The sequence below is a fragment of the Bos indicus genome, chromosome 20 (genome assembly GCF_029378745.1).
Source record: "Bos indicus isolate NIAB-ARS_2022 breed Sahiwal x Tharparkar chromosome 20, NIAB-ARS_B.indTharparkar_mat_pri_1.0, whole genome shotgun sequence".
Lineage (NCBI taxonomy): Eukaryota > Metazoa > Chordata > Mammalia > Artiodactyla > Bovidae > Bos > Bos indicus.
The window spans coordinates 24918813-24932368 of record NC_091779.1 but is presented as its reverse complement, the minus strand read 5'-3'; the positions used below and the strand labels follow the sequence as shown (position 1 = coordinate 24932368).

The window sequence follows — 13556 nt, the reverse complement described above, 5'->3', positions numbered from 1 at the left end:
ACCCAGCAGATTAACTCCTCTCATTAGCTGCAGCCATCCCAGGGTAACCAAAGGTATTTTTAAGCAGACACTATGTAATAATAATAATGATAATAATTATCATAATGATAATAACTAACGCTTATTGTGCTTTTTATCTTCAAAGCATCTTACTGACATTAACTATGTGTCTATTTTCAAATAAATTTAACTCAACAAATGCTTTATTAACTTTGTAAGCTTTGGAATGTGTAGTAGTGGAGTTTCTTTGCAAATGAAATAACTAAAGCTAAGAACCAGAAAGATGGCTCTGGAAACTTTTGCCTCAGAATAATTTGTTGCCTTTGCTGAATGAGGGTTAACTAAACACTTATTTTTACAAGCTACAAAATTGAAATACAGATATAAAGGGTGAAATTCACCAGTACAACCAACCAAATAATACTGCTTCAAATAACAAAGAAGTAAAATAATACTGTTAGGATAAAATCTAACTCTAACTATATTGGTTATGATTCATTATTATAAAATATTTAAATATGTATAGGAAGAAAAACTGTTAAATGTAAGAATTTAAGAAATCCTTCTAAAGTTTCACAAATATAATAAATACTTTTATTAATTTACAAAGTTAAATTTCTTTTTATTAAATTGAACTCATTGCTTTAAAATCATCTCAATTACGTTCCCATAGAACTTTACCATGTACCAGTCTCCACATGAGAAATATAAGCAGTAAAAATAGTCTGTGGTGCTAGGAAGTGAAATAAGCTCTATACAGTTAAAAGACAGGCAATAAATTAAAAACATATTAAAATAATATTATTCAGGCAAGATGTCCTCACTTTTTATGAGAGACTTGGGAAGAAAAAACAATCTGTTGTAAGCAAGGTACTCAAGTAAAGTAAATAAAGAGAAGTAGATAAAAGGACACGAAAAGGACACAAAATTCAAACTTTTGTGAATATTGTAGTTAATAGATTGATGCTTTTGAAAAGTATTAACATGATCAGAGTGGTAAGGTTTCACAGAAGATCTGGTTCATGAGCAATATTCAAAGGTCAGGGTTTAGTGCAGAGGAAAAGGAAAATTTCTATATTCAAGGATGGAAATAGATGAGCCATACTGAGTAAAAGGAGAATAGGGGAATCTAGACAAAGCTGATGGCATTAAGCCAACAGGGAAGCTGATCCAGAAAGACTCAGAGGTAGTAGTCATTCAAACAACATAGACCGAGCACAGAGACATAAACCAGAAATCCTGTCCTGCAAGGAGCCTGCGAACTTGAAGGGTATACAGAAAAGTTAACAAGCAATTAATTCTAATTTTTATGATTAGGATAAGCCCAGGATGCCTTGAGAAGTCACAAGGAGGACATCTGTCTCAGACACTGGTATGCAGCAAAAGTTCTTGTGACACACAATCTTTAGGTGATTTTCCTAGGGCAACAGGAATAGTAAGTGGTAGTTTGAAATGAGAGAGAGAAAAAAAGAGAATACAATTCTCAAGCACATTAACATATTAAATCTGTGGTGTTTCATTTGATTCTAGAAGGAATTAGAAGGAGACACTTGGCTTTTAAGACAGGCATCGTGAAAAACAGATAGGAAGTCTGCTCTTTTCTGGTCTGTGTTGAGGAATAGGGAGGCAGGGAGAAGCAGTGGGGATGTAAACAACCAGGAAACTGGAGAGTACTCCAGAGGCGGAGGTGAGAGAGCTGGGCACGGAAATGTCTGCTGAGGAAAGTAACAATTGAGTTCCAAAACTTGCCGCTTTACATAAAATGAAGATATACAGGTGACTGAATAAAGGAAGAAAGTGGAAAGAAATGAGACTTTTATAAAAGAACATAATGAACTCTATTTGAGCATATACTGTTATATTTTCAAATGTATTACTTTGTTATCCCACTAAGTAATTTTGATAGCTGTTGTTATGTAATGTTCTTATGTAACATATTTCTTAACGGGAATTTCTTTTGTTTTCAGCAGGCAGGGAATATTTTCAAATTTATGCTGTGAGTGCAAGAAATACAGATCTACAGAATTCCCTAGAATGGTGAGATTAATGTGGCTAGATTTAGAATTCATGAAATCAAATATACAAATTAATTTTTTTGAGAAATGCATATAAAAAGCACATGAAAGTAGATTAAATAAAATATTCTGGCTATTTCAATAGTCTTCAAGAGTTGCTCTATAATAATGACGTTTTTGTAACAAACTATTAAAATGAATGTGATTCAGGTTCTCTTGCAAGTTAGTAAACATTTTCAAGGGATCACCAAGTCATTCAGTGGAAAACTGACTTCCAAACTCTCTCCTTTCCCCAAGATTAAACTGTAACAGAATGGAGTACATCTGTAAGAGATGGATGAAAAATAAATAGATCTCATATCATTTTAGGATAAATATATGTCCCATAAGGGAGTTTTCAAACTGCTCACACAATAAGTATGTACACTGTTCTATGTGAAATCAAATCAGTATTCTAAAATGCTGCCAAGAGGCAGGTCAAGATACTTGGAAGACTCTAAAGATTTAAAGTATATGACACTTTACAATGATTATACCACAAACACGTAGAGACACACACGTTTCTCTCCATACACAGAAAGGAATATTAAATTAAGCTAGGGTTTTATGTGATTTAAACACTGCTTTGCACTTCTAATAAAAGATCTGTCATGCAAAATCAGAGATGATATTCATTACTTCATAGAGCTACCAAAAAAGAACTGCTCTCCTGTCAAACAGCATAAATATAAAAAATTTAAACTAGCAGATTATTTACAAACAGTGCCCCAAAACTTCAATCTTTCTAAACTCTCTCTGACCCTTTGTAAGAAGAGGGAAATGTACAAAATGTAGAAATAATGATCTATATAAAAGAAGTAATTATAATTAAATGTAATAGTTAAGTAATATAAAACATATACTAGCACTCTCTTCCAGAAAAAGTCTAGACTACAAGTGAGAACTAAATAAACTATTCATGACATGGTAAATACTGAAAGTACTATTCAAAAAAGATGAATGCTGCTGCTAAGTCGCTTCAGTCGTGTCCGACTCTGTGCGACCCCATAGACAGCAGCCCACCAGGCTCCCCCGTCCCTGGGATTCTCCAGGCAAGAACACTGGAGTGGCTTGCCATTTCCTTCTCCAATGCCTGAAAGTGAAAAGTGAAAGGGAAGTCTCTCAGTCGTGTCTGAGTGGGTTGTCACTGCCTTCTCCAAAAAAGATGAATATTGATAATCAAAACATGGTCTAGGGGAATTCCCTGATGGTCCAGTAGTTAAGAATCTGGTGGGCAATACAGGGACATGAGTTCAATCCCTGGTGGGGGAACTAAGATCCCACATGGTATTAGTTAACTAAGCCCAGTCATTACAACTAGAGTGAAAGATACCACATGACACAATGAAGATCCTGCATACTGCATTAATATACAACAGGGCCCCAAAAAAGCATAAACAAGTATAATGTTTATAGCATTACAGTTCAGTTCAGTTCAGTTGCTCAGTCGTGTCAGACTATTTGCAACCCCATGGACTGCAGCACACCAGGCTTCCCTGTCCATCACCAACTCCTGGAGCTTGCTCAAACTCATGTCCATCGAGTTGGTGATGCCATCCAACCATCTCATCCTCTGTCATCCCCTTCTCCTCCCACCTTCAATCTTTCCCAGCATCAGGGTCTTTTCCAATGAGTCAATTCTTTGTATCAGGTGGCCAAAGTATTGGAGTTTCAGCTTCAGCATCAGTCCTTCCAATGAATATTCAGGACTGATTTCCTTTAGGATTGACTGGTTTGATCTCCTTGCTGCCCAAGGGACTCTCAAGAGTCTTCTCCAACACCACAGTTCAAAAGCATCAATTCTTCAGTACTCAGCTTTCTTTATAGTCCAACTCTCACATCCATACATGATTATTGAAAAAACCATAGTTTTGACTAGATGGACCTTTGTTGGCAAAGTAATGTTTCTGCTTTTTAATATGCTGACTAGCTTTTCTTCCAAAGAGCAAACATCTTTTAATTTCATCACTGCAGTTACTATCTGCAGTGATTTGGGAACCCCCCCAAAAAAATAGTCTCTCACTGTTTCCATTGCCATGAAGTGATGGGATCAGATGCCATGGTGTTAGTTTTCTGAATGTTGAGTTTTAAGCCAACTTTTTCACTCTTCTCTTTCACTTTCATCAAGAGGCTCTTTAGCACTTCTTCACTTTCTGCCATAAGGGTCGTGTCATCTGGATATATGAGGTTATTGATATTTCTCTCAGCAATCTTGATTCCAGCTTGTGTTTCACCCAGTCCAGCATTTCATATGATGTACTCTGCATATAAGTTAAATAAGCAGGGTGACAATATACAGCCTCGACATACTTCTTTCCTGATTTGGAACCACTGTGTTATTCCATGTCCAGTTCTAACTGTTGCTTCTTGACCTCCATACAGATTTCTCAAGAGGTAGGTCAGGTGGTCTGGTATTCCCATCTCTTGAAAAATTTTCCACAGTTTGTTGTGATCCACACAGTCAAAGGCTTTGGCATAGTCAATAAAGCAGAAAAAGATGTTTTTTGGGAACTCTCTTTGCTTTTTCGATGATCCAGCAAATGTTGGCAATTTGATTTCTGGTTCCTCTGCCTTTTCGAAATCCAGCTTGAACATCTGGAAGTTCATGGTTCACGTACTGTTGAAGCCTAGCTTGGAGAATTTTGAGACTACTTTGCTAGTGTGTGAGATGTGTGCAATTTTGCAGTAGTCTGAATATTCTTTGGCACTGCCTTTCTTTGGGATTGGAATGAAAACAGACATACCTGCAAATACTCTTCTATTCTTCTTACATTCTATGTACATCGTGCATGCGGGCAAGGTCAGTTGTGTCTGACTCTTTGTGACCCCGTGGACTGTAGACCCCCGCCCAGGCTCCTCAGTCCATGGAATTCTCCAGGCAAGAATACTGGAGTGGGTTGCCATTTCCTCCTCGAGGAGATCTTTCCAACCTAGAGACTGAATCTGCATCCCCTGAGTCTCCTGCATTACAGGCAGATGCTTTACCACTGAGCCATGGGGGAAGCATGTACATCACAATAATGCACTAAATTACAATTGAACAAAAATTGAGAAACACCTAATCATAAATTTCAACTTTACTGCTGATATTTTAATTTAGAAGCTGTACATTCCTATGCTACAATTAATGAGCCATGGAACCAATAGTGATCTAACCTTATAATTCTACTTCAAATTTCTATGCTTCACACTTTTATATCCTTTTTAAAATTTTTAAAATCTGAAGTACAGTTGATTTTTGGGCTTTCCTCATAGCTCCATTGGTAAAGAATCCAACTGCAATGCAGGAGACCCTGGTTCGATTTTTGGGTAGGGAAGATCCACAGGAGAAGGAATAGGCTACCCACTCTAGTATTCTTGGGCTTCTCTGATGCCTCAGCTGGTAAAGAATCCGCCTGCCATACGGGAGACCTGGGTTCGAAAGATCCCCTGGAGAAGGGAAAGGCTACCCACTCCAGTATTCTGGCCTGGAGAATTCCATGGACTATAGAGTCCATGAGGTTGCAAAGAGTCGGACACGACTGAGCAACTTTCACTTCACTTCACAGTTCATTTACAATGTTGTGTTAGTTTTCATACTTTTTAATATTTTCTTTAATATAAATTTAATTCAGTATTTTTGATGTATTATTCCTGAAAAAGTTACGTACTTTTGGATTAAGGATATGAAAGAATATCAGATCAGATTAGACTGCAGAAAAGATAAACCATGTCTTTCATGTTGACAAAATGTGCCATTTTTAAGACACTGTAATGCCCAATAAAATGAAAATAGGATTTTAAAAAGCTGGGAGGTAAAAGAATCAACTGTGTAGAGAGAAAAAAGGATTACTTTTATTGGCTACTCTATCAACTTAACTTCTCCTAAAATCCTCCTGATCTATTAAATAACTTCAGAACTGAAGTATGCTCTCCTATGGGAGTTGTAAAACAAATTAGATACAATTACAATTCAATACAAATTAAAAAATCAACCTATTTACCCTTAAGATGATTCTTGTTTTAGAAAGCTTTATCGTTTCAGTTAGATCAGAATTTTCCCTAATGAATCAAATGGGCCACTTGATATAACTATAGAGTTTTATATTATATTTTCTACAGAGAAAAATAGTTGATATGAGTAAATTCTGGAAAACTGTGGTAACTACACCTCCCTAAAGTGAATACAACAAACATCTGTTGCAAGAACTGCTTGGCTTTCAGAAAGTATGTAAAGGGTGTCCTTTTTCCCAGTGTTTTGCTATTACCCAAAAAAAAAAAAGCTTAAAAATTTTTTCTCTACTGTCCAGTCTCAAGGCATAAAATCTTAAAATTCTGGTAAGTTAAACACAGATCATTACCAAGTAGGTATATTACAGAAAGGAAAACTATGCAATGCACAAGACTCCGCTTGCTTTCTAAAAAAGCAACAAAATAATGGGGCCTGTTGCTCTCTTATCTGTAGGTTACACCATAATTTTAACCATTGTTCCTATCTTAGTTCTCAATACAAACCTAGCAAAACTTGCACTGCAGAGGGAGGAACTAAATATATAACTTCCTGAGGATTTTCACCCTCTGTGGGAATCCTAGTGATAATTCAGTTTTCTCCTATGGTTTTCACCAGCTCCTACCAGTTTCTAAGCTCAAGAGTAAACTGATATTCTTCTTAAATGATAAATGAATTTTTACAGTTTTACTTGAGTGATAGGGTAAATAACTGCAAGTTTTTTGCAAATACATTAAGCACAAAATGCAATAATTTCAATGAGAGTAGGGAAATATAGGGTAAATAACTGCAAGTTTTTTGCAAATACATTAAGCACAAAATGCAATAATTTCAATGAGAGTAGGAAAGTATGCCTCATTTTTTGTAACTGTGTCAAAGTACTGTTCCGTGCTTCTTGGTAAACTGAATGCATATTCCCTGATCCTGAAAGAACAGAATTTTACCTAAAATACACAGGTATTTTGCAGAGTAAAACATCATCTTTTTAGCATCTGGCAATTAGTGCACACAAATTAGCAGGTAGAAATGAATAGAAATGTTTATACACAACAAAGCACAGGACATGTAATACCTTTAGGCTCAGGAAAGGAAGTAATAAACAGATGACCACTTCTCAACTCATTTCTAATAACATGTAACTCTGCTTACTTCTTAATCTTCTCTCTCCTCTTCTATTTATGCCTACTCCCAACAATTTTGAGGTTACTATTTATGAAAATTTTAAGATTTAATTTCATAATTCCATTTTTATGCTAACACAAAGGTATTAATTCATAAAACATTCCTAGGAGTATTTCAGGAAAGCATCATAATACTACACAGAGAAACCTCTGTCGTACAAGCAATGGGGAAAACAGGAAGCTTCCATTTCTTTCTCTCTCAAATTCAAAGTAAGTTTGAGCACTTCACTATGTCTCAAGTTCAAGATCTGCAATGGAATTTGTCCATGAATTCAACTAGGGCAGTCTAAAGCATAAACATGCACCTGGTGTAGTATGTGTGTGTGTAATCACAGGGAAATGCTTTACTTAGAGCAGTCTTCAAAATGGCATTTGCAAATTCCACCACAAGTGGAAATTTTGTAGAAAATTCATTTAAAATGGATATGAATAAAAAGCAAAGTCAAAGACACATATGCTCCAGTATATACAAGCTTAGAATAATTTTCAAAGTATATCTATGATTACCCTACATTCATAACCTCTTCTTCCTGAAAAAATGAATTGTCAGGCGAGTGTATTCTCGGTTCTGTCTCGTCTCAACAAAAATTTGAAGTGACAGACGTTAGATAACTGTCCTCTTCCTAGAAGAGGCAGCCAGCCAACAATCACATGGCATACTCTTAAGCAATTAATTGTTACAAGCTACCTTTATTCAATGTAGCAGTCTTTAATTCCTATGGAGGATTACTATGAGTCATATGTTAGGTTTATGGAACATATTAGCTTCACTTTTTGATGTCTATGGAAACATATAAACAGCTTCTAATTTAAAAGCAAAATAAAATCTTTTCAGCTATAGCACATGTCTTTAAAGTGATTTGAAGTGTTACATAATATCTATTTCATATCATAACCTGTATTTATTCATGTATAAATACATCTGTGTATTACTACACATAATATGTTATTAAACATGTATTATTAATACACACAGATGTTATATGGTCTATGTATATTCTGTAATACTTTCATATATTTTCCATAGTAAATCTAAGGATATCAATGCCTTTTTAGCAAATCACCTTATAAACTAATCTAACATTTATAACTAACCAGCATTACACTATTACATCCATTTTACAGACAGAAAAACTGGTGTTAAGAGGTTAAAAAAATGTACCTGAGGTCTTAAGAAGCAATCAGGAAGGCACCACAACTACATTGCTGAAGATCTGCACATTGTTGATTGTTTGAACAGATTTGTATTTTTCTTTTTTATCTTAATTATTTAATATTATCTGTACGGTATTTCAGCACTACTTAATGCTGAATAAGGCAACTAAATATACATATAAGCTGTGTTTAATACGAAATCCCTGCCTTCTTTACTACTTTCCTAAAATAAATGAAAATACTCTGTATATGGTACCTCCTACACTCAGTATACTTCAAAGTGAATTAGGAAATCAATCCCACTCACTTCACATTAAAAAAGAATCACATTATTTGCATTTCACAGGTAAGAAAGCAGGCACAAGGACAAAGCTATCTGCCAATAGGTCCCACACAAAGTGGGAAGGAGTCTGGAGTTAGAACATGTTATATCCTTGGCTCCTCATCTGTTTTTCAGACTAAAGGGCAGTGTGGCTTGTATTACTCTAAAGTCAATAAAAAAAAAAGCACAGAACTTTTGAAGTAGGGGGAGGTGGTGGTGATAGAACATCCCGAGAATTACAGGTGAAAAGGAGTACATCAAAAGTTTAGATTTCACTGTACTTAAGGTTAACCTTCACTATCATTTAAGTTTTGAAAGCTATTCGTGTATCTTATTACTCTAGTACCATGAATCAGAAACTCTGCTGAGACTGTGGTTATCTGCCCAGAATTAGTCTCATGCTTTTATAGGAGAGATACAAGCTAAGAAATGAAATGAAATATGGAAGATAAAGAATGGGTCCATATTAAAAGGTATTCGGTAGCATGGAACTTGCAAGATAAGACATCAATTTTCAGCCTCGCTGATTACAGAATAGTACCCACTGCTTCTAGTAAGCAGTGGGCATTAGAGGGGACAACAACGTGACATCTGAGGGCGAATGATGCATGGTAATACATATGATGCATGCCTTGAAAAGAAGAATGAACTAAGTAAGCTGGTAGGCTAAAAAAACAAAAGTTAAATAACCAGGCCTTTAGCGCTCAAAAATAGATGAGAAATATATTCAGATAAATCCTCTAACTTTTGCTAAATGGTTAAAAAAAAAACCACCTATGATCTCGAAGTGGGGTTAGAGGTATGTGAATAATACTTTCCATAAGATTAATACAGGCTTTCTTTTTTCATAACCTAAAATTTCATGTTGAGAAGCAGTATAACCAGCATATCTCTAATTACAGGAATTTTTTCAGATTCCAGCATGGCAGCACAAGTGCAACAAACAGTCAGACCAAGAGTTGTTACCTTCGTGAGACATACCTCTTGTACTGATCGAGCAGCTGGCTTGTCTTGATGATTGGCCAATATTAAAAAGGGTAAAGTGCATAATTGTGGGTGCTGAAGAGCTGAGTGCAGTTCATTTCTAGCAGTCTCTAAATCATCTTCTGAAGAGGCACTGTCTAATACAAATATTACCCCTTGAGATCCTTGGTAGTAGCGGCTCCAGTATTTCCGGATATTATCAGCCCCTGTCAAAAACAAAACAAATTCTCTTTTTAAAAATAGCTTTCAGCAACATGAAAAATGTTCCCAACAGTAATTTCCTATTGGACACCAACATTGCTTTGAAAATTAAGTGCAGAGATCACATCTGATGAGAACAAAGGCATTAGAGCCAACGGTTAGATATGGCCTTGAAGGAGAACACAGAAGTTTAAGAGTCATTCTTCATGCCTTTCTTATCAAAATATGGAAGAAAGAATCAGGTTAAGTACTTCTTAAACGCAAAAGAATGTTTTCAGATTTGCTTAATAGTCCCGAATAAACTACCCTCTCTATAAACTGAGTCTGAGCCTAACTCAGAGAGCAGAATAACAAAGCTGTTCACCAAGGGTTCTCTCCATACCATTAACATCAGTAAGAGAACCACTTAGTGATCAGGGCAACCTTGTTTAATTTAAACAGAAAGCTATTAGCACAATACCTTATGTGCCAAAGTGCTAAACTCTTAATGAAGTAAAATCTTGGCCTTTGGCACATTTGTATAACTCCGTTTGGCAAGAATCTGCCAGTCAATGCAGAAGACATAAGAGACGTGGGTTTCGATCCCTGGGTCAGGAAGATCCCCTGGAAAAGGAAATTGCAACCCACTCCAGTATTCTTGCCTGGAAAATTCCACGGACAGAAGAGCGTGGTGGGCTACAGTCCATAGAGTCCCAAAGAGTCAGATATGACCGAGCATGCACGCATACTCATGGCCTCAGTGGGATGGATATTAATAAATAAGACAGTAAGATTCTCATCAGCCAGGGCCAAGTCTTATTCCTTATTGTGTTTCAAACATCTAGCATAATTTACAATTAAAAGTCTGATACAAGAATGAGGAAAATGAGGGAAGAAGGAAATGGAATTATATAATAATTAGGCTTCCAACTCGGAGGAAACTGGGGCCAAGAGATGTGAAGTGACTAAGCTCCACTGATGTATACAGTAAATCACAAACTTGAGGTCTGCGTCTGAATAAGTAGACAACTTGCTCAGGGAGGGCGTGGGTATTTCCCACTATATAATGATGAATAATTCCTTTTCTTTGATTCATGAATAACATGGGCAATTTGTGTGTGTGCAGCATGCATGTGTGTGTGTGTGGGGGGGGGTGGTGGAGAGGGGGATTATATAACCAATACAAGTTATGGGTTATTTAACAAAAATTTGGTATCAAGGAATTTCACCGATTTCATACATATAATCAAGTTATAACTAGTTAAAAACTATATTTTAGTCATCTATGGAACATCTAGCTTCTGTGGTGGATCTAGTGTGCTCAGAGTTAGGAATTCAGAGCAGAGACTGGAACTGGTGTCTATTGGCTGCCAAGAGTAAAATGTGTGTCTCTTCTCAAACTGTGTTAAGTGAAATCATTTTGGTAGCTTGGAAATGGACAGCGTAGGAGTATTTTCCCCAAGAAAAAACCAGGAAAAGCTATCTGTCAGGTCTTTCCTTCCGCTGGAGAGCCAATTTACCATGGGATGACACTGAGAAGAGGAAAAATTATAAAGGGACATATTAGGGTTCTCTGGGAGTAAGGGATGAGTCATCTGTTCAGTATGGGCAAGTCTCTTCAAAGAGTAATATCAATCAAACGGCTACCATTTATTAACCACTTCTACATTCCAGGCACAGAGCTAAGTATTGTTGAAAAAACAGCTCAGGTAATTCTTACAACAAAATTTAAAAGGAAATTGCAACCCACTCCAGTATTCTTGCCTGGAAAATTTCATGGACAGAGGAGCCTGTGGAATTTAAAATTTTAAAATTTAAAAGGGAGGTATAATTGAATTAGGCTTTGAAACTTATTTTGAGATTCTAAAATCTGGGGTATTCATTATAATATTGTATAAAAATAACCAGGTAAACATTAACATCAAGGGAATTTGATGTTGAATAACCTTAAATATCTAGACTAGAGATCTTTTCAAGAAAATTAGAGATACCAAGGAACATTTCATGCAAAGATGGGTGCAATAAAGAACACAAACGGTATCACCTAACAGAAGCTGAAGATATTAAGAAGAGGTGGCAAGAATACACAGAAGACTATACAAAAAAGATCTTAATGACCCAGATAACCATGATGGTGTGATCAGTCACCTAGAGCCAGACATTCTGGAGTGTGAAGTCAAGTGGCCCTTAGGAAGCATCACTACAAACAAAGCTAGTGGAGGTGATGGAATTTCAGCTGAGCTATTTCAAATCCTAAAAGATGATGCTGTACAAGCACTGACTCAATATATCAGCAAATTTAGAAAACCCGAAAGTGGCCACAAGCTTAGAAAGGTCAGTTTTCATTCCAATCCCAAAGAAAGGCAAGCCAAAGAATGTTCAAACTACCACAAGTGTACTCATGACACAGACTAGCAAAGTAATGCTCAAAATTCTCCAAGCTAGGCTTCAACAGTACATCAACTGGATTTCAAAAAGGCAGAGGAACCAGAGATCAAATTGCCAACATCCAATGCATCATAGGAAAAGCAAGAGAATTCCAGAAAAATATCTGCTTCATGGACTACACCAAAGCCTTTGACTGTGTGGATCACAACAAACTATGGAAAATTCTTCAAGAGAAGGGAATTGCAAACCACCTTACCTGCCTCCTGAGAAATCAGTATGCAGGTCAAGAAGCAATAGTTAGAACTGGACATGGAATCCAGACTGCAGGGAGAAATATCAATAACCTCAGATATGCAGGTTACACCATCTTTATGGCAGAAAGTGAAGAGGAACTAAAGAGCATTTGGTGAAAGTGAAAGAGGAGAGAGAAAACGTTGGCTTAAAACTCAACATTCAAAAAACTAAGATCATGGTATCTGGTGCCATCACTTCATGGCAAATAGATGGGAATACAATGAAAACAGTGACAGACTTCATTTTCTTGGGCTCCAAAGTGACTGCAGATGGTGACTCCGTAGAGTTTGAGAAAGGTCTGGGAGTTGGTATTGAACAGGGAAGCCTGGTGTGCTGCAGTCCATGGGATTGCAAAGAGTTAGGACTAAGAGACTGAACAGAACTGAACTGAACCTTAAATATGCAATGATAGAGGATACAAGCAGGCTTGATGCCTATCAGACATGGTCCAACCAAGAAAACAAAACAAGGAGAGGAAATTTATGCTCAGTTCAATTCAGTTGCTCAGTCATGTCCAGCTCTTTGCAACCCCATGAGTCACAGCCCACCAGGCCTCCCTGTCCATCACCAACTTCCGGAGTTCACCCAAACCCATGTCTATCGAGTCAGTGATGCCATCCAGCCATCTCATCCTCTGTCGTCCCCTTCTCCTCCTGCCCCCAATCCTTCCCAGCATCAGGGTCTTTTCCAATGAATTAACTCTTTGCATGAGGTAGCCAAAGTATTGGAGCTTCAGCTTCAACATCAGTCCTTCCAATGAACACCCAGGACTGATTTCCTTTAGGATGGACTGGTTGGATCTCCTTGCAGTCCAAGGGACTCTCAAAAGTCTTCTCCAACACCACAGTTCAAAAGCATCAATTCTTCGGCACTCAGCTTTCTTCACCGTTCAACTCTCATATCCATACATGACTACTGGAAAAACCATAGACTTGACTAGACAGACTAATGTCTTGACTTGACTTGACTAATGTCTCTGCTTTTTAATATGCTATCTAGGTTGGTCATAA

At 36.9% G+C, this 13556-nt stretch overlaps 1 protein-coding gene across 1 annotated transcript in view; it reads right to left on the bottom strand.

The window, feature by feature from the left end:
* Positions 1–13556, bottom strand: part of ARL15 (ARF like GTPase 15) — a 461597-nt gene that overhangs the window by 212504 nt on the left and 235537 nt on the right. The window contains exon 4 of the mRNA XM_070774953.1: positions 9682–9890. Within this exon, the coding sequence (XP_070631054.1) occupies positions 9682–9890 (209 nt within the window). The remainder of the gene's footprint in view (positions 1–9681; positions 9891–13556) is intronic.